The sequence below is a fragment of the Pteronotus mesoamericanus genome, unplaced genomic scaffold (genome assembly GCF_021234165.1).
Source record: "Pteronotus mesoamericanus isolate MK-2021 breed Mesoamerican mustached bat unplaced genomic scaffold, CSHL_Meso_final scaffold_54, whole genome shotgun sequence".
In the NCBI taxonomy this organism is placed as follows: Eukaryota; Metazoa; Chordata; class Mammalia; order Chiroptera; family Mormoopidae; genus Pteronotus; species Pteronotus mesoamericanus.
Window position 1 is genome coordinate 26924082 of NW_026555321.1, and position 19414 is coordinate 26943495.

General features: G+C 47.3%; 1 protein-coding gene across 1 annotated transcript in view; it reads left to right on the plus strand.

Annotated features, from left to right (window-relative positions):
• Window positions 1–19414, plus strand: part of CLSTN2 (calsyntenin 2) — a 564551-nt gene that overhangs the window by 532826 nt on the left and 12311 nt on the right. Inside the window, exon 10 of the mRNA XM_054595487.1 lies at window positions 12941–13107. Within this exon, the coding sequence (XP_054451462.1) occupies window positions 12941–13107 (167 nt within the window). The remainder of the gene's footprint in view (window positions 1–12940; window positions 13108–19414) is intronic.

The following is a 19414-nucleotide window of genomic DNA, read 5'->3' on the forward strand; positions in this document are numbered from 1 at the left end:
AGAGGGGAAGGAAAACATTCCCCAAATAAGCAGATTAGTACTTTGAGATGACTCAACCTCACTCTGATGGATTCTGTAAAAGTCACTAAGATTTGTGACTGTGAACATTCACCATGGAAGACTGAAGGGAGAGGTGGACTGTGGTATAAGAATATGCTTTCAGAGGACCAGCCAACCACAGGGTGAACTAGAGGAGACATAGGCCCCTCTGGGAAAAAGAGTGAGTTCTAGACCATTCCGTGCATGAGAAGATGGAAGTAAGTGCGCATAACGCAGCCCTGGGAGCAGCAGGAATACAAAACTCAGGAGGGAAATAAAGCACAAATGAGGGAAGGGAAGAAAATGCGTTTCTGAGCTGAGGTCACTTACTTGATGCCCGACATATGTCACATGATAGTAAAAAGTTCATCAAACATTTCAATAGAACTTGATGAGAGTTTCATCAGTATGGCAGAATTCCCTAGGATATCAGGAAAGAGAGACTGTGTCATCTGGCAAGAGTCCATGAAACTAATTAGTATAGCAAGGCATTGATTTAGAGGTTTCACAGGACTCATTAGTCACTGAACACAGCTGTGCTAGAGCAATGGCCCTCTGGTGTGGCTCAGTGCCCCACCCAACACCATAGCCAATCTGCGGATATTTTAGAACATTGCCTGGATACCTCCCTTAATATACCTACTCATGTCTTCCCCATGAACCTTATCATGGACTTTCCTTAGAGGCCCTCAGGAACCACATCTGGATCCCTGTCACCCTATCCTGCAATGGGTACCTGCCCCCAATTCGATAAGGCCAGCTACTAAGACTGCTGCCTAGTCTCATGCTCACTAGGTAGGGAAACAACCCCACAAAAATAAAAAGTGATTTCATAAAGAATTAACATGATCTCTTTGAATCAAATAGGCTAAGTTGTATTGCAGAGACAAAGCAAGCCCCAATTCTCAGTTACTTAAAATAATTCTTGCTTCATAGTCACTGAAAATCAGCGGAGGCTCTTCTCTGCTTTAACTTCAGTCTGCATCCCAGGCAGACAGAGCAAGCACATTGCTGGATGTTGAGAAAGAAGAAAAAAGAAAGCATGATGAATGGTGTACAAGCTCTTAAAGTTTTCACCTACAAGGGACACCAGTTTTTTTTGTCCACATTTTATTAGCCAAAGCAAGTCATATGGCCACAACTAAGGACAGGAAAGTGAAATCTGTAATGTGACTGGAAGAAAAACACAGAATTTTATCAACAACACTGATGAACACCACAGATTGTCTACCTAGTCAGCAAATATTTGTTTGACTATCCTTCCCACATTAAAAAAATATAACCACTCTTCCCTAAATGAGACATCCCAAATTCCCACCTTTTACTAGCTCCCAGCCCAATGTCCAGGCTTTCTGAATGATTCCTAGTGATCTCTTCATCAGGGTGAGATGCATAGGAGGCTGTATACCTGGCACAAATGTGGCTTCACTTGGTCTGGATATACACTAATAGAATTATTTTTCCACAACCACAACTATCACCCTCTACACACACACACACGATCACACGCATTATGAAACAGTGAAATGAGACAGAATAACTAAAAAAACCCTTGCACTAAGAAAGAGGAAGAACTTGAGGAATACAGCAGTTTCTGGTCCATAACAATTCTGAAATCACTCTGGGAAGATGCTGTGTAGGCCCTTACCCTAGGGTGGGGTGGGGTGGGTTGTCTGTGGACCTGGAATCCATTCTCTGTGAGGTGTTTCACTCTCCCGTATCCTGGGCCACATCTGAAGATAGAATTGTCACACCATAAATAGCAGCTCTCATATTATATCTGATCACAATTTATTTAAAAGTTATTCTGCGGAAGTGTTTTTTTGAAACATTGAACCAAAGTATATGTATCTTTTATAAGAATGTGGGAGAAAGAATGACAACCAGGGCATTCACTGAGTATTTCTGTCCTCCTCCCAGATAGATGCTAGGACCACTTTTTGTTGGAGTCAGGTGTAGTCATACCACTTGCTTTGGTCAATTGAACGTGAGGGGACGTGCCTTATGTCATTTGCTCGTGGATACTTTAAGAGTCACTGCTCCAAGGAGACCCTTACGTACATGGGATGTTTTCAGTTATACCAGACAGCGCTATTAGCCACAGCTTGTAGATAAAGAAACTGAGCCTCTGAGAGGTGAAGTAGCTTATTCAAAGTCACCTGGTGAAATCAGCCTGCCCTCATGTCTTCAAAGCACGTCCTCCTTTCACTGTGACTCACTGCCCCCACTGCTAGTAGGTCATTTTGTTGATGTGATTACATGTTTAGGAAAATGCAGGAGCTGATGTGTATTGATACAAACTCCCTAACCCCTTCACCCTCTGACACAGCTGACAGCCCTGGAATCCAAGTCTCGGGACTCCTGCGTGCCCTTCGTGAATCCCCTGCTATACTCTTCCTTCAGTGGCCCTCCAGGAAAGGAAATTAAAGAGTAGAGTTTATGTTGTGGAGACAGAAAATTTTGAATTTGAGTCAACTCTAAATCTCAGCCCTGCTACTTCTCAGCTGTGTGGACCCAGCAGAATTCCTAACTTCCCTGGGCTTTTATTTTCTTACCCATAAAGCTAGAGTTATACCTATGTCACAGGGTTGTTATGAGTTAGGAGCTGGACATGTGGAATGCGCTTGGCATGTCTGAATCAAATGAAAGAATAAATTTGAAAACATTTGTGGTTCCCCCTCCACCCACTCTCTGCTCCTTGCAGTTAAACCCAACATGGCAGACACTTTGCAAGACCTTGGTACTGTTTGGCTTTTGCGATTCCAGCCTCCCACTGACTTTTATCTCCTTCCCCAGGACTAACGCTTACACACAGACCTGCCCTCTTAGCCCCATCTATAGGTCGGAAAGGTCACTGAGGCTCAAGAATAATGAGAAGACAAGTATTGGAGGTCAGGGCCTGTGGTGTAGGCAAGAACCTGATAGTGCATGTGTGGGTTTTGGAGATTTGGGTATCTTCCCTGAGAGCAGTGACAGTCCGTTAATAAATTTTCTGCATGAGTGAGAATCCTTTGAATCTTTAATATTGGGCTTTTGAGGATGAATAGGAGTTCACTAGAGAGGTAAGGAAGATAACAGCATTTGTGTGGCAGGGAAGCTTGATGTAGTCATGCTCAGGATGCCTTATCACTGGGATGCACATGGACCAGAATGAGTGGCGAAGGGGTTGGGGAAAGGAGTTGAGAGCAGACCATTGGATGTCATACTGCCTTGCTGAGGAGTTTGGATTCACGTGAACATTTACATCCTTTTTGGAGCCACATTTTGTCTTGGAAGGACACATCAAAACCTCTGTCAATAGGACATGGTGCTGGGAAGTTAATGGCCTGCAATGTAGCCCTTATCTCAGCATGTTTCTAAATCTTCCAAAGTCCACTTATATACATACTTTAAGCCCTCTGTGTGGACCTCTAATTGGGCCCACAATTGTGGGGGAGTTTTTCAGGTGCTTTTGAGGTTGGCAAGGGAACTAGCTCCCATTTGCAAAATGTCCAGCTGGGCTTTAACAATGGGGATGGAAAGTACCGTGAGAGCAGCTGCTTGTTGGGTGCTCCTGGGAGCTGGCTGCCACATTGTTGCTGGGCAATGCTTTGCAGCCCCAATTAGCCTACTGTGTCCTTTTAGTGAATGTGAAAGCCAAAGTAATCAGTGGAACTTCGTTCATGGGTATTTTTTACAGTAATTAAAACAAAATTGAAAGTTCATTTACACTTAAGAAATGCTGCCAGTACAGCCTAAAACATAGAAAAACTGTAGCTGGGATGGACCTCACATCACAAAAGCGTCCTGCTTTCTCTGTGCGGCCAGTGCACACCCCCTTGCCATCACGCCTGTGCCCGGTGTCACAGTGTTCTCAGGACACCCTTGGTCCGAGCTGAGTCAGAAATTGCTGCTGTTAAACAAATACCAGGTTCCTTGTCTCTTTCTGGGTCGTGCCGTGGGAGAAAAACATTTAAAAGACTAATTCATTTGTTCTTTTCCTTAAATCCCCTACCCATTCACTTCTAACCACAAAAATTCAAGTTCCACTCATACATTATACAAACTGCATACTCACATCTGCTTCCCCCTGGACCTGTAAACTGGCCCAGTCACGTGGGGGCTCTAACCCAGCTGTCCGTGGGAGCGACTCGGAAGGTGCTGACTGTGCCAGGCCCCGGCCTGGAGGAGCCCCGGGGCCCAGGGACACGCCTTGGCAGGCGGTGCTTCGGGGCACCTCACCCAACTCTACAATCAGAGCAGCTCTGTTTTATCTGTTGTATGTGGCATCTGGACAGGAGTATTTCTGACAAAATGATGAAACATGGCTCTGCCTCAAAAAGCCACTACCCTGCTCCCTGCCTGATCCTCATCTATTCTTGGTAGAGCTCATCACAGGCACTCTGCTCATGCTCTGACCCTAGCAACCACTTCATCCCCACCTCTGCTGGGGACTCTTCTCCACATTCTGGACCTTGGCATTCCTGGAGTGTCCAGCTTTTCCTACTCCTCTCTCTGATACCTGCTCTACCCTAGCTCCTGGTCCTGCTGAGTTCTATCCCCCACTTAACAAATAAAGCAGCAGGAGGTTGGAAAGGGCATGATTTTATAAATTAGAACCTGTTAAGGGACAAATACAGAACCCCCACTGTGGCTTTTGGGAGAAGCCAAGGAAAATAACAGGAATGGTCCAAAAAGGGACAAAAAGGCAGAAATAATCCTGAAACTTGCAGTAATCAATAGTAATGACCCTCAGGCAGAGGGGAATAGGAGCCACGTGTGGTCCTGAGAACTGGCGTAGATTTCCAGGTCGCAGTCTGCCAGACACTGAAATGAGTGCAGACATGTAAAGTACATGCCTTTATTTAATAAGCTTGGTCTAATTTAGTACAAATTCTCTTAATGAAGTCTGTGTTCAAATTATTCTGCATCCCTAGGGTCTGTGCTCTGGAGGAAAGAGGCGTGTGCTGGCATAATCTGCTTTACGTTCAGGTGGCATTTCCCAAAGGGGCTTTATGAAGCTCCGGAGCCACAGGAGGCCCCTTCTGCAAGGAGGCCAAGGTCAAGTTTGGGAAACCGCATAAACTGTTCCCACACCATCTTGTTGGAGATTCACAGGGCATGTTTGGTTATTAAAAGCTCTCAAGAGCTCACCAAGAAAGTAATCTGTTTACATGACTTAAATTCTTGACTCTTACTTCACCGTTGCACTCACTCTGTGCAAAGAGTGTTCCTGGAGCACTCTGCAGAAAACAGCTCACTGGAGTTCCTGATGCAGGTCTCCATCCCCTGCTAGGTCATGAGTTGGCAAGGGCAAGGACGGCCTGCTCTCCCAGATTCTCCTCTCTTCACCTTTCCCCTGCTCCAGGACCTAGAGGAGGTCAATAATTAATGTTCGTTTAATTATATCCCACTGTCCAGGCAATTTGGACAAAAGTGTATGGTTCATGGTCTGACACACAGGAATGACCAACAAGGTTTCTCTTAGCATTGTCTGTATTTTAAAAAAATTGAGGAAGGACTGTTCTAGACCTTGGGGCTAATTTGACATGAGCCCGTACTGGTTTAAAGGCAGCACAGATTAAACTAGCTTTAAAATTCAGTGATTCATGCCTGGAAATACAGTATAACTGGGTTGTAATTCTAATTTTGTATCTTTTTCTGAACAGTACATTCATTAGAAAATTTGACAAGAGTGTTAGAGAAAAAGCAGTATCGTTTTAGCTTCTCTTAAAGCCAAAAGCGGGGAAACCCACACCAGGGGCGGGGGGGAAAGAGAGAGAGAGGGGTCACTGAAAAGAGAGACAGAGAAAATCGCATGGGGCAGCCCTATCTAGGAGTCCCCAGGTTCTTGATGCCTCTCGAACTAGCTGCCACTTTTGAGCTCCTGCTCCATGCTGACCTCTTAGCATCTTTTCCTTTAACAACCCCTATGGCATGGGCACAATTACAATTCCCACTTTCGCTGATGGGACCACTAAGAATTAGAGAAGATAAGTACCTTGGTAAGGGTCACATGGAGCCCAATTTGCACCCAAGGTCTGTGCCATCCTTAATTATGCTGCTACACCACCTCTGCTTCTAGGGTCATGTCAGGTCAGATGGGGTTTCACAGCCAACTAAGGAAGACTGGAGGATTCCTGAATCTGGGCTCAAATCATTTGCCCAGACTTTCTGGGCACTTTTCCCACAGGACGTACAAAGTCAGGCTGAGGGCTAAAGGTAAGTGCAGGTCTATCGGGTCCCATGGTCTAGTGTGGGCAGGGAAGTGGGGTATCAGAAGAGGAGAATTCCAGGCGCTCACTGCTGCTGCTTTAGCTGCTCTGAGTCTTTGAAAACAACACGTTGCCTCTGTGCTCCTCAGTTCTTCTTCTAGAAGAGGAAGGAGATAAACTGGGTGATATATGAGGGCCCTTCCAACTCCATGAATTTAGGTCCCTAGAGAACTGACCTTTGAGGTCATCCAAAAGCTGTATGTTTTATGCACTTAGAACGTGCTATATAAATGTTTGCTGAAAAGGTTAGAGAGAGGGATACACAAAACCTGAAGGGCTGAGAAAGCCTGCTGAGAATGTGTCATGGCAGCCATGACGGGAGCTCGTCGGTCTCCACAAGGCACCTGCAACCTACAGCTGCAACCCCCTGGGATTGTGGGGGCAATATTAAAGGTGCAGCTTATGCGGGTCTATTACACACTTCACTTAGTCTTGCGTTCTGTGTATGTCTCTGTCACTGGAATGAGAAAATGAGAGAAAGCAAGATTTCAGATGGCCCCACATTTGCATTGTTCAAAATTGATACCCAACCATCCATGAAATTGTGTTCATTGAGAGGCGTCCCCATCAACCAGCCATGCACAGAGCAGCTTCTGACTCACACAGGAGGGAACATGGCCCCCAATCCTTTCTGTGTGTCTCTCAAACTAACTAGCTATGGGAATGATGGCAGGAAAGAAAAGACCAGCAGGAGCCTGCACATGCTTTGCAAAGGGAGGAGACCGAGTACATTTGTACACATTGATCCTTTCCTCATACTGAAAGTGGCCATTACAGATCCAGAGCTCTTTTTAGAGTGGGTGGGCCCTACCTCTCACTTGAAAGAAAGCTAAGGGGGAATTCATTCCCTGTGCAGACTCTGGCTCGCAAGAACACAGGCTATGTTAAATCACGCTTGGCAGATGCTACTACTTTTCAAGACAACCATGTTTCCTAGCAAACTTGGCACAAATCATTGGGAGTTGCTGCTGAACTCATTCAGTACCCACAGAACCCACTCTAATTGGACATTCTCCCCCAGCAGTGTGTCAGTTCCAGCCTGTCCCATCCTTAGGGAGCAGCCCAATTATTATACCTCCAAGAAATCTGCCAGGAAGTGTCACTGTGTGGCATGCAGATCAAAGGCTTGGGAGCAAGAAAGGTCTGAGTTTGAATCTAGGCTTCACTAATTTCTGACTGTATAGCCTTGGACAAGTAACTTAACTTTGAAAACATAATCTATTAAAGGAGTTGCAAGTGTAGGAGGGAAGAATCTGGATTCATAAAGAAAAAGATTAGTTTTTTTCACATCCATCTTAGGTTCATTTCAAGCCCTTATTCCATCAGAGTGGGGGAGACTTAACCTTGGCAAACTTGGAATTCTCCCGTTTCCTTAGGGTGCCAGCCAATTTGAGGGGCATTTATATGGCGCTGGGGTGTTGAGCGGCCTCCAATTCATCTTTCTATGCAGCTGTCCCTTGAAATGGTCCTCACTCAGGTCATCAGTCACTAATGGTCCTTCAGGACTGGCAGCTCTCTCAGTGTTTCCTTGCCTGATTTAGGGCCATAGAAATATTTTCACGGCTCCTCGTGTTCTCTCTGTAAGACCATCTGTTCATCTGTCCAGATACCCAGGCTAGCATCCGCCCCCAGCATCCCACACTCCTGCCAGGGCTCAGCCAGGTGACAGGCTCAGGTGCCCTTACTCTGCACCTCAGTTGTCTGACCTCCCTCATGCCCCCCGGGTGTGGGGGATCATTTCCTAGTCTGGGGGAATCCAGAGGTTCTTCCTCCATTTTTCCTCAGGGTGGATCCATACGCAGATCTCCCTGACCTCCTAAGAGTTTAGTCTTCTGGAAACGAACTGGGGAAGAGACTCCACTCCAAGCCCACCTGCTCTTCTCGTCCCAGTCCCCCCTCTGGCACTGAGCACAAGCCAGCGATGGAGGCAGGAGGGGAGAAATGAGACGAATAGAGGCTAAGGTCTCAAAAGTATTATCTTACCACTTAAATATTAAATAAAATAGACACAGACAACAGTCTGGGGGTTAGCAGAGGGAAGGAGGCGAGGGGAGCAGGGAAGTGTAAAAGGGGCTAAATATGTGGTGATGGACGATGGTTTGACTTTGGGTGGTGGGCACACAATGCAGCCAATGTCAACCCAATGCACTTTTTAAAAAGAATGAAATAAAACAGCATATTAAAGAACTTGCCATGTTTTAAGAACCTCATAAATAATGGCTATTATTTTTCCCCTCTGTGATCTGTTGGCCACATTATCTGTATCTCTTGTTTGAAAATTAATCTTCTTCTGCCTTGGAACATCTATTGTGTTGGCAATTTACTCTTTTGTATTTTTCCAGTTTTTATACTTTATTTTCCCAGCTAAATGAAAGCTCCTGGAGAGCGTGGTCCACATCCTATAATTAACTGAATCTAGCAGAAGGCAAGGCATACAGCGAACACTTTAAAATTATGTGCAGATCTAGCCTCAGGAATCCAAAATCATGCTCACAAAGATTTAGAGAAGGTTTTTTTATATTAGAAATCATGTTATTTTTTTCTTAAAATAATTCATGAGCATGTTTATATCTAAATGCTAACAGAGGAGCCATGTGGTATATGCAGACACTCTAGATAGTAAAAAGAAAGAGATTTTCAATGTATCCATTATATTTTAAAATCCCGCATCACAACAACCCCTGAGTGCAAATATATTTCAAATTTTATGCTGGTCTCCTATTGCAAAATGCTAATTGAATTGATTTCCTGGAGCTGCATCACTGATAAATAGAGTATATCACAGATCTGGGATTTTTGAGTCAAAAATATTGAATGTGAATGCTTTGCTGAGAGAAAATAGTGTGTAGAAAAATGACTTAGCAGCCACAAGAGTTGCAAAGTTTGGTCTTTAAGGATGGAGCTGCAAAGTGAGCAGTTGAGTGGGGCTAGAAGACATGCCAGCATGGGCTCTCCCTGAGCCTCACTGGACGGGGCCGGCCGGTGTCACCGGGACGGCCCAGCTGGTCCTCTGCGTGGATGGATGTGCTCGCACGGTAAGGCCCCCACTTCACCACTTCCAACTCTTGTGGCCCTAGGTGACTTACTCCTCCTCTCTAAGCCTGAATTTGCCCATCTATAACTATAGAATAAGTAGCCACCCCCGCAAGAGTTTGATGAAGATTCAGTAAGATAATGGATGTGAGGACCTCACATGGTGTTAGAAACATAGTTTACACCCAGGACACGATGGTGGCAAAGATGACCACTGGACGCCCTGGAAAGTGGCAGCTCTCCCATTCACACCCAGGCTCACGCCCTTCTTCCTGGAGGTCCACAGAAGTGTCCTTTGCCAGGGCAAGAAGATGCTAATGACTTTGAGGGGCAGGGGGGCTTTCAGGGCCCAAAACAGAAGGCCCCAAATTGGCTCCTCATGCCCTCAAGCTATGGCCATCTCAGACCATTCCTCAAAGCCAGGTCTGTTTAAAGTTCCCCGTGGACTTCTCTCATTTCCAACGTGAGGTGTTTGGGGTGGAAAGTGATGACAGAGTGAGTCAAAATGGCTTAAACTGTGACGATGGATGACAGGCTCGCACGACTGAGGACGTCCCTCGGCAGAGCAGCGGGGAGGCCGCTCAGGGTTCTGCTCAGCCTGCTCTGGCTCTCCCAGCTCTGCCCTCCTCCACGCATTGCCTTGGTTGGCCCTGGTCTGCTGGCAAGATGGCTGCAGCAGCTCTTGGCGTTCCAGGGCGAGAGAGCAAGAATAGGTTCTAGAAGCTTTCTGGAGAGAAAATGGAAGCTCTTTTCTCAGAAGCAGCCTGTCGGCTTCTCCTCCCAGCTCACTGGCCTAAATTTGGTCTCATGATTATTCCTGAATCAACAGCCATGGCTTATCAGATGCCAGGTGCCGAATGGCTTCACCTTGGTACTGGCCCCCAAGTTCATGCCTGATTCAGTCACTGGAGCAATGGAGACAGGAAAGCCTGACTGGCTTTGACTAAACAGAATCCACGCTTGGAGCTTGAGTCAGCCCTCCAACCTCAGGGCTAGAGCTGCCATTGCAAGAAGGCAGGGGTGAGATGGATGTCGGAGAGACACCACAAGGCCCACCACTTTTCTGGTATTTAACTGCAGTTCTACAAACAACGATGAAACGTCTGCTGTGTGCCAGGCAGAGTGCAAGACACCGGGATAACACAAGGGGCCCTGTGTTGCTGAGAGGAATAAATGAGCCACTTATGTAAAGTGCCTGTTTCACCCCTCAGCCTCTAATACCTGTTCAGTGTTGTTTTCATTAAAATGCATAATGCATGAGTGCTCCCTGCCATTTAAGAGACAGGCTTAAATAAATCCCAGCAGTGTGTCAGGAGTGGTGCGAGCAAGCCTGAGAGTGGCATAAAGGAAGGACATCACATGAGGAATTTGCAGAAGGCCCAACCTCAAGAACCCTATAGCTCAGTGGTTCTTAACCTTGACTTCATGTTTGACTCACCTGAGGAGCTTTTAAAACCCACCAGAGGTGTCCAACCTGTGGCCCAAGGGTTGCGTGCGGCTTGGGGTGGCTATGAATGCGGCACAACACAAAATCGTACATTTACTTAAAACACTATGAGATTTTGTGTGTGTGTGATTCCGTGTCATAATGTATTTAACATGTGACCCAAGACAACTCTTCTTCCTCCAGTGAGGCCCAAGAGGTTGGACACCCCTGCGCCTACACTACTTGGCCTCAAGCTCTAAGGGTGAGACTCAACACCAGGACCTGTTTGTCTTTCTAAAGATCCCCAGATGATTAAAGTGTGCAGTCAAGGTTGAGAACCATCTTCATAAGAGAGTGAAGACACAAAATACACATAAGCCAGTAACTAAGGCTGCTGGGTTGTGAGGGGTACATGAAAATGAACTGTCAATGGTCTAAGACCCAGGGGGCTGAGGACAGGGGGAGGGCATGGCAGGTGGGGGCTCATGAAAGATTTCTGTAAGTAGCAGGGGACAGAGGGTGTAAAGTGCCCTAAAGAATCAGCAGATATGCCTAACGTGAGCAGTTTGGAGGTGGTATCTCGATGCAAGGAGGAATGGGTGTGAGCAAAGGTCTGCATGCAAACACAGAGGGTGTATCAGTTCAGACCCAGTCAGGAGAGAGAAACCACACAGTAATTTGAACAGAAAAATAGAAAGAATTATAAACTGTAACACCAGATTGGAATAATGAAGGATTGGCTCCTAAGACGTAGAAAGAACTCAAGAATATAGGAATGCGGGCACCTGGAGCATCCACTCCTAGAGGCCTGAGATAGGGCGCCCTAGGAAGATCCCTCTGCCTCCTCCCCCCAACACTGAGGTCCAGGCTTTGCTGGCACAGCGGGCTCGCTGAAGGGCAGTGAAGTCACCGTGGCGTCACCCAGGCAGAACTTTTCAGAGATGTACCCTCTGTGGCATCAGGAAAGCTATTCACAGGGAGGTGTCTCACTGGCACACACTGTGCTGGGGGAAGCTGCCGGCCCTGCACTGCAGGAGCTGGGAGCAGAGGCACTGAGGAAGCTGGGGGCCCTGCACTGCAGGAGCCGGGAGCAGAGGCACTGGGGAAGCTGCGGGACTGCTGAGCAAGCGCGGGAGAACCAGGGGGTAAAATCCCCAAGTGCCCCTCCAAGCAAGCAGAGGCTCAGAGAGCTTACAAAACCTTCTCAAGGAATTAGCAAAGCCAAAGTTTGACACCAATTAATCTTTCCTATATGTTCTGCTTCTCTGAACAAATGGAAGTGCAAGATCGAGGCTAAGAGTGTTGGTGTAGGCCACCCAGAGATGGAAGGGGTCTGAGCTCAGGGAAGTCAGTGGGGAAGGCCTCACAGTGGAGGTGAAGATTTAAACGAACTTTAGGGAGGCCCGGTTTTGAAAACCATGGAGAACATATGAGCAGGTAATTTCCAGGCTGGCTTTGCAACACAAGTGACGTTGGAAATATCACATGCTGAAGAATGGACGCCAGCTCAGACAGAACTCTGTTCAGTCAGCCAAGCACCGTAGACAACAGGAGCAGAAAGTCAGAGGTGGAACAGAATCAAGAAAGCCCTTATTGGCCAGAGAACCTGAATTTGGGTGGATGTGAAATTAGCTCATTTTGAGAGAGCCAGCGCCTATAGATTTGGGGCCTCAAGTGCCTGCCAACCTCTCAGTGGAACATAGGGGAGCAAATGCCAGCTTTGAAGTCAAACAGACCAGGACAAGAGTACCAGCTCCAGCGTTTAGCTGTGAGTCCTGGGGCAAGTCCCTCAGCCTTTCTGAGTCTCGGGATTCTTCAGGAGTCAGTTCGAAACAATGATACCATCTTTTCAGGCTTACAGGCGAAGTCCCTAGCACACGGCCTGGCACACGACAGGCTTTTAATCAACAGTAGCTTCCTTCTCCCTCCTACTTTTACTCTGTAGGGCCTTTCTGTCTTCTAAAATAGTTTGGGTCTCTGAAAGTAACTATTTTAAAATTCTGAACTTCTAGGATTCCTCAATCAGGTGCAGTTGAGAGTGCCAAGGTATTGGCTGCAAATGACATCCTCTTGTTGAGAATCTGCCCACAGTCACCGTGTCCTTGGCTCCATTGCCAGGCGGTGCCTTGAAGCAGTGTTTTGTACCCCGTCTCCACAGGGCAAATAACGGTGCTTTTTTATCTTGTAGGCGGAGAAGTCACCAAACCACGGTTTGCCCAGTTCTTCCACGGCAGCCTGGCCAGCCTCACCATCCGCCCTGGGAAAATGGAGAGTCAGAAGGTGATTTCCTGCCTGCAGGCCTGCAAGGAAGGGCTGGATATTAATTCCCTGGAAAGCCTCGGCCAAGGAATAAAGGTAAGGAAGGAGCTAGCATCACCCTGAGGTTTATGAGAAGGAGGCTGCCCAGGGCCAGTGCACACCAGGAAAGGGAGTCCCTTCCTGGGCACTTGCACAGAGATGGTGTCAGCAAAGGCACAGCCACAGCGGAGAGTTTAGTGACTGCCACTCCATGGTGGACTCCTGCCGCCATGTCCTGAAATTCCTAAATGAAACCTTTGTGGAGGAATAATCAGTTCACTCCCCAAAAGTAGGCACATGTTCAGTGTCTACCTGAAGGGAGTTGTTATACTTCTCTTGTTTGTTGGTTGGTTGCTTTGTTGTTTAGTTCCCTAAAGGCACTGAAGCAGCATGCAGGAATATACTCAAAGCTATTTTTTAAAATAAAAACTTTGGATCATACAAGATACAGATTGGAAAGGAAGGTCATTCCCGGTGGGATAGAATTAGAAAGCAGATGTGGAGGTCGCTGGGTCTTTCATCGTTTAGCTGAGACACAGATTGAGCCCCGAGCAATCTCTGGCCAGCAAAAGGAATGTAAAGAGATCCACGATTTTCATCATGCATAATAAAAATATTTGAATAGTCCAAGAGGAGCAAAGCTGCATTCTGAGAAAAGTGCCTCATGCCGGGTGGATAGAACGTGGAGGATTATGCCTCAGCAAGCTCCTCCCTGACAGGTGGGGGTGGTTCTGGCCTCAGCTGCATCTCGGGAGCACCTGCCAGCCTGGAGCCTCTGGGTGCTTGGGCAAAGAGCAGGAGAAACATCATGGTAGCCCTCACTCAATCATAAAGGCCCCCTCAGAACAGGCAGCCCTCTAGCCTCCTCTCTGGAAGGCAGGTAGCCCTCCTTCTAGGGCCATAGGACAGCCCCCTGAGGCCCCAGTAGCTGTGAAGTTTCCCTTCTTAGTCAATGCCGAGGAGGGTGTGACCAGAGCAGAGGTTTCCCAGCCCACCTCCCTTGCCCACCCAGGGCTGCCTCTGGAGCCCCGCCCTGCCCGCCCTGCCCTGGGCCTGCTTCTCCAGGACAGGGAGCGCCTGTCCAGCATGGAGCCCTCTGACCAAAGCTGCAGGTGGGGCTGGTGCAGCTCTGATGTGTGGTAGACTGGAGGGGCTCGTGATCTGAGCACGTTGTGCTTTCATCTAAGTCACAACTGAGTCAGCAAACAGTCTTTGGACACCCAAGTATTCAGCTCTCGGCTGGGTAGAGGGACAGAAAAATAAATGTCCCAAGCTTCATGTCTTCAGGGGACTCAGTCCTACTTCAGAGCTCCGGAACCTGGGGGAATGGTAGTTAATGAAGGCTCCTTGGAGGAGGCAAAATCTGAGCAGAATGTTTTGGGATGGGTAGGAACCAACCAGGCAAAAGGCAGGGGCAGAGGAGGGGGAGAGAGCAGGGCAGTCACTCTGGGCAGAGCCAAGCGCCGGAGTTTGATGGAGGGCTGAGGAACCCCACAGCGCTCTCTGGAACTCGAAGGCCTGTGTTACAAGTGCCCAAAATGCAGGACCAAAGGTAGAAAGTGTGCCCAGGGAGGTAGGCAGAGGCCATGTCATGGGGTCTTGTTAACTATGTGTAGGTATTTCCTTTTTTTTCTTTTTTTTTTCTGTCAGCGCCAGGCAGCCATGAAGTACTCCAAGCAAGGGGGCACGATCTGGGCAGGTGTGGGGTTTAGGGCGCTTACACCGGAGACTTCGTCCGAGGGGCATGATAGGGGAGACACAGGCAGGGTAAAGCAAAAATGGCTTTCCAGAACATTGTTTAACATGCATTAAATACACACATGCACACACATGAGGAAACTCACAAGACTGCCTCATAGTGGAATGGCAGCCTATGTCATAGCAGCCGGTCCAGGCAAGCACTTCATGGCACATTTCACACTGATATCCCTATGTGCAGAGCCTGGGGTTGGATCCTTGACCTACTGGTTGTGTTGTTTCCTTAGTGTTTTGTCAAGCCAGTGATGCAGAAATCTGTCCTCCAATCCTCCCTCCCCTCTCTGTCTGATTCTGAAGTTGCTCCCCACCCCTGGGTGGGCTTTCTCTGTGCTGGATCATCCCACGGGGGCTCAGTTTCTGAATTCCAAGCACTGCAGAATGAGTGAACCGAAGATGCTGAACTTAAAAGCCACACATCTTAGACTTATAAACTGAGCACCATCACAATTTCTACATAGCAGTCATAGCCTATGAAAAGAGGAGGTGCTAAACAAAGTGGCCCAAAAAGCTGTGGGGGGCAGGGGAGAGTAATCTGGCTTTCCAGGATGCCACCCCATATAGCCAGTCAATGCAAAGGACCCTTCTACATCCTTCGGGTGCAGCCAACAAGAACTGGAGCACTGTGTGAGAAGTTAATGACAAAACACAATTCACAATGCACCCAATGGGGCTATTTTAAGTTCATTATCCCTACTCCGCACAACAAATTAAATAGTATGACCCCATTTCAGAAATAAGGAGATTGGGGCTTAAGAACTTGTCCAAACTTGGATTGGAGGCATTCTTAAAATGAGTATAACTTCCTGCCTGCCTGCTCCCCTCTATTTATCCCTCATTTTGTTTCTGAATAGTGACTGCTATTTTCCTTACCAGCTCCTGGCCCCTTCCCTCCTCTCTGGCTATTTGAAAGAAGTGATGTCATCCAGCCATTAAAGAAACTTCCTGTCTGCTCACAGGCCCCAGCTCATTTTCTCTTTTTTACTCATTTTCCCCTGGATCCTGCCTATCTACGAGTCTCTCTCCAGCATGTCTGGCTTCATTAAATGCGGGGGGGTGAGGGGGGCCGGTGGCTGCTGTCTTGTATAAATACAAGGCACTATGGAACAGCCACATTGCTGCAGGATTCCGTGTTCCAAACCTCATAGCACGATCCCTGCCAGTTTGTCAGGTGCACAGTGTGGAAGAACCGGAAAGGGCGGGAACTTTGGAGCAAGGCAATCCTTGGTTCAAATCACATGCGGATATATCACTGGTTGTGTGACCTTGGGCAAGGGACTTCTGTCCTTTAAGCCCCCAATTCCCTCATGTAAAAATGGACTTAACATTATTTTGCAGTGATACTGTAAGAATTGAATTTTATGTATACCTGTATATACATACTTACATATACTACATATAATATAGCTATGTATTAGACATAGCAAAGATGTACATATAGGTGAGAAATAGATACAGATACAGACACAGATATAGACGTAGACATAGATATAGATACAGACATAGATACCCCCTAACAAACCTAATAAATAGGCTCTCAAAAAATCAGTTTTTGTCTCCAGCTGGGCTGGCTTTGCACTTGGCATTGCTGCTGCCCCACCTTCTTTTGAAAAGTAAGCATGGGTGACAGTTGTCGCCGAGGACCCTCTAGCCTGGCAAATCGTCTGGCCCAGCCCAGAGAGGCTGACAGGTATCCAAGGAAGTGGCAAAGTGCCTGCACTGCCATGGCCAGCCTGACCTCGAAGGACAGGCAAGGGCTTTGGGCAGGAATTTTACCCGTGTCCCAGCCAGTGAAGTGGCTGGTGACCACTCTGGAAGGGCCCCCATCTAGCAGCTTCCTGGCTTAAAGAAAGGACTCCTTATGGCTACAGCACAGCTTTCCTGGGCAGAGTGAATGTTGTCACCCATTGCTGGGTCCCCAGGGAGCCACCCCCGCCCCTGTGGTAATGCCAGTATCACCCTAGGTCCCACAGCACCAAAGACCAACCCTCAGTCATGCCACAGAGCTGTGAACGCTGAAGTTTAAAAACAAAACACAATGGTCTTATTGATTGCAGGAACTGTGTTGAGGGCTAGGCCCCATGGCAGCCTGCGGGATGCGCGGGCAAGAAGACTAGGGTGTTAGCTGGAGACCCAGCGCACCCCCTCACACGTGCTGTCCCGAGCTCGGTGCGGTGGGAGTGGGCCTTCTGCTGACTGCCACCCGTTACTGCTGATCCGTTCTTATGTAAGAACTGCTTCGCTTTCCTGTGTAGCCCTGAGGTGAAGCTTAGAGATTGGCCTCCTCTGCACGGTCATCCCTCTGTCTCGTGCTTGTCATGTGCTAGACTCTGATGATGCTGAGAAGTCAGTAGACCCTACCTTCAGCATGCGCACAGTCTGCCGGGGGCGGCAGACAGGCAGGCAGGCAGCAACAGCACCACAGAACTGTACTATAGCAGGAGTGGTGGCGGGCCAGGAAACCTTGTGGGAACATGAGTGGTGTTTTTAGGTGGATGACCTTGAATCTGCTCAAGTCTGAATCTGGTGATCTGTGAACGCTCAGAACTACAGGGTGGGACAAAAGTAGGTTCACAGTTTTGAGTACATAAAACAGAGTTTATTCTTATATTATTATTTATTAGTTATTATGTTATTTTCCATATGAATAACTGTAAACCTACCTTTGCCCCCACTCTGTATAATGACTCACCAGTGCATGGCAGCCAGTGAGTCATCCAGGGCAAGAGAGAAGCCAGCCAGACGCTGACTGCAGCATCGCCTGCGTATGTGCTAGAGGCACCTGCATCCAGCACGGGGAGTGGTGCTTGTGGCCAGACGTCAGGGTTCAGAGAGACGTTGCTCGAGGTTTCAGGGCAGGAGGGAGCAGGATCGTGGAGCAGGATGTGCAGTGAAGCAGGGGAACCAACACAGGCAAAGACTCGGTGCAGAATTATGATAAAACCTACCATAAATTGACACTTTATATGCGTTTTCTCACTTAAGCCCTAGACAGGTAGCTATTAATAGCCTCATTATTGTAAGTGCGGAAATAAAGTCCAGAAAAAAGAAGTCCAGTATATTATCCAAAGTTGTACTCCGCAGTTTGTACCAGAATGGGGGATGGCCGTCCTCACGCCGGTCAGCTTTCAGGGAAGCCACACAGCCTCAGCAAGTGAGAATCGTGCCTGGGAAGAGCTGAATTCCTCCAATGGACTAAGCGATTGCAGTAGCAAATGACTAAAAAATCTCTGTGGCTTAATGCTTAAAAGTTCATTTTTCTCTCACACTAAGGCCAGGTCAAGTGAGATTTCTGCCTAGAACGCCATTGGCCACCAGAGCAGAAAAAGTCCGGAGTATCCTGCAGGGCGTTTTACCACTTCATCCCAGAGCTCCCGTATCACTTCCTCTCACATCTCATTGGTCAGATGCAGTCACGTGGCCCTGCCCGAGACTGGTGCAGCAGCCGAGGAGTGCGGTCAGCACGATGCCCTGGAAGGAGAGGAGGAGAGGGTTCGATGAGCCTTGACAATGACTCCCACAGAGGCTTGACTGAAAAGACAAGTGACTGCCAAAAATAAAAGAGTCCTTTGGGAGGGTAAAAGGAGATGATACTGAGTAAAATGTAGGCTGGGGGTGCCATTCACTCATTCATCTAACAGGGGCTTACAGAGCACTAGGACTAGGTTCTGGGATCCAGGGATGAGGGTCAGAGTACCCCTGTCCTCACTGAGCTCATAGTCACTGCACTGTAACAGTTTTAATTCCATTTCATTAGCACTGTACAAGGCCACTGGGGACCTAAATGAGGGGCGATGAGGAAGCCTCAAGGAGGAGGCAACAAAGAAACATGCACAGGATCCCTGAAGGAGACAGAGATTAATCTATCAGTTGGCTGGCCGCCACAACGCAAGGGACTTACGTGGGTCATTGTCACCACAGTGTTCGTGAGAGACCCACCTCCTGTTGGGCCCAGGCACAGAGCAGAGAACTCTTAGAAAGACATACAAGTCATATCAGAGAAAAGCTCAAATGGGTAGATTTTTCTTTAAGCCCATGAAAACATAATACTCGGTCTCCTCCTGGCAGGAGGAATGCAAATTAAAACTATACTAACATGGTATATATCACCTATCAAAATCTGACAGCATGCTCTGTTGCTGAGATTTTAAGAAAAGAGACATTCCCATACACTGTGAGGCGGAGTGTATATTGATACAATCCCTAGCAATGGGGGATTTGGCAAGATTTTTCAAAATTTTAAATGCATATACTCTTTAATCTAACAGTTTCATTTGTAGGGAATAACTACAGGTATATTTATCCACTTATGAAATGTTACATGTACAAAAATATTCATTGTAGCATTATTAGAAAAAGATTGGAAAAACCCAAATGTTCATATTAGTGGACTGGTTAAAAATTAATTTACTTAATAATACAATACAGCTATAAAAATGAATAAGGAAACATTATATGTACTGATACAGAGAGAGCTCCAAGGTATGAGCTAAGTTTAAAAAATATATATAGTATAGTATCTATAGTACGTAAAAAAGTTACCTTTAGTGTAAGAAAAGGGCATAATGGAAATCTGTATTCATCAATTATGTATTTATAAGAATGCTTA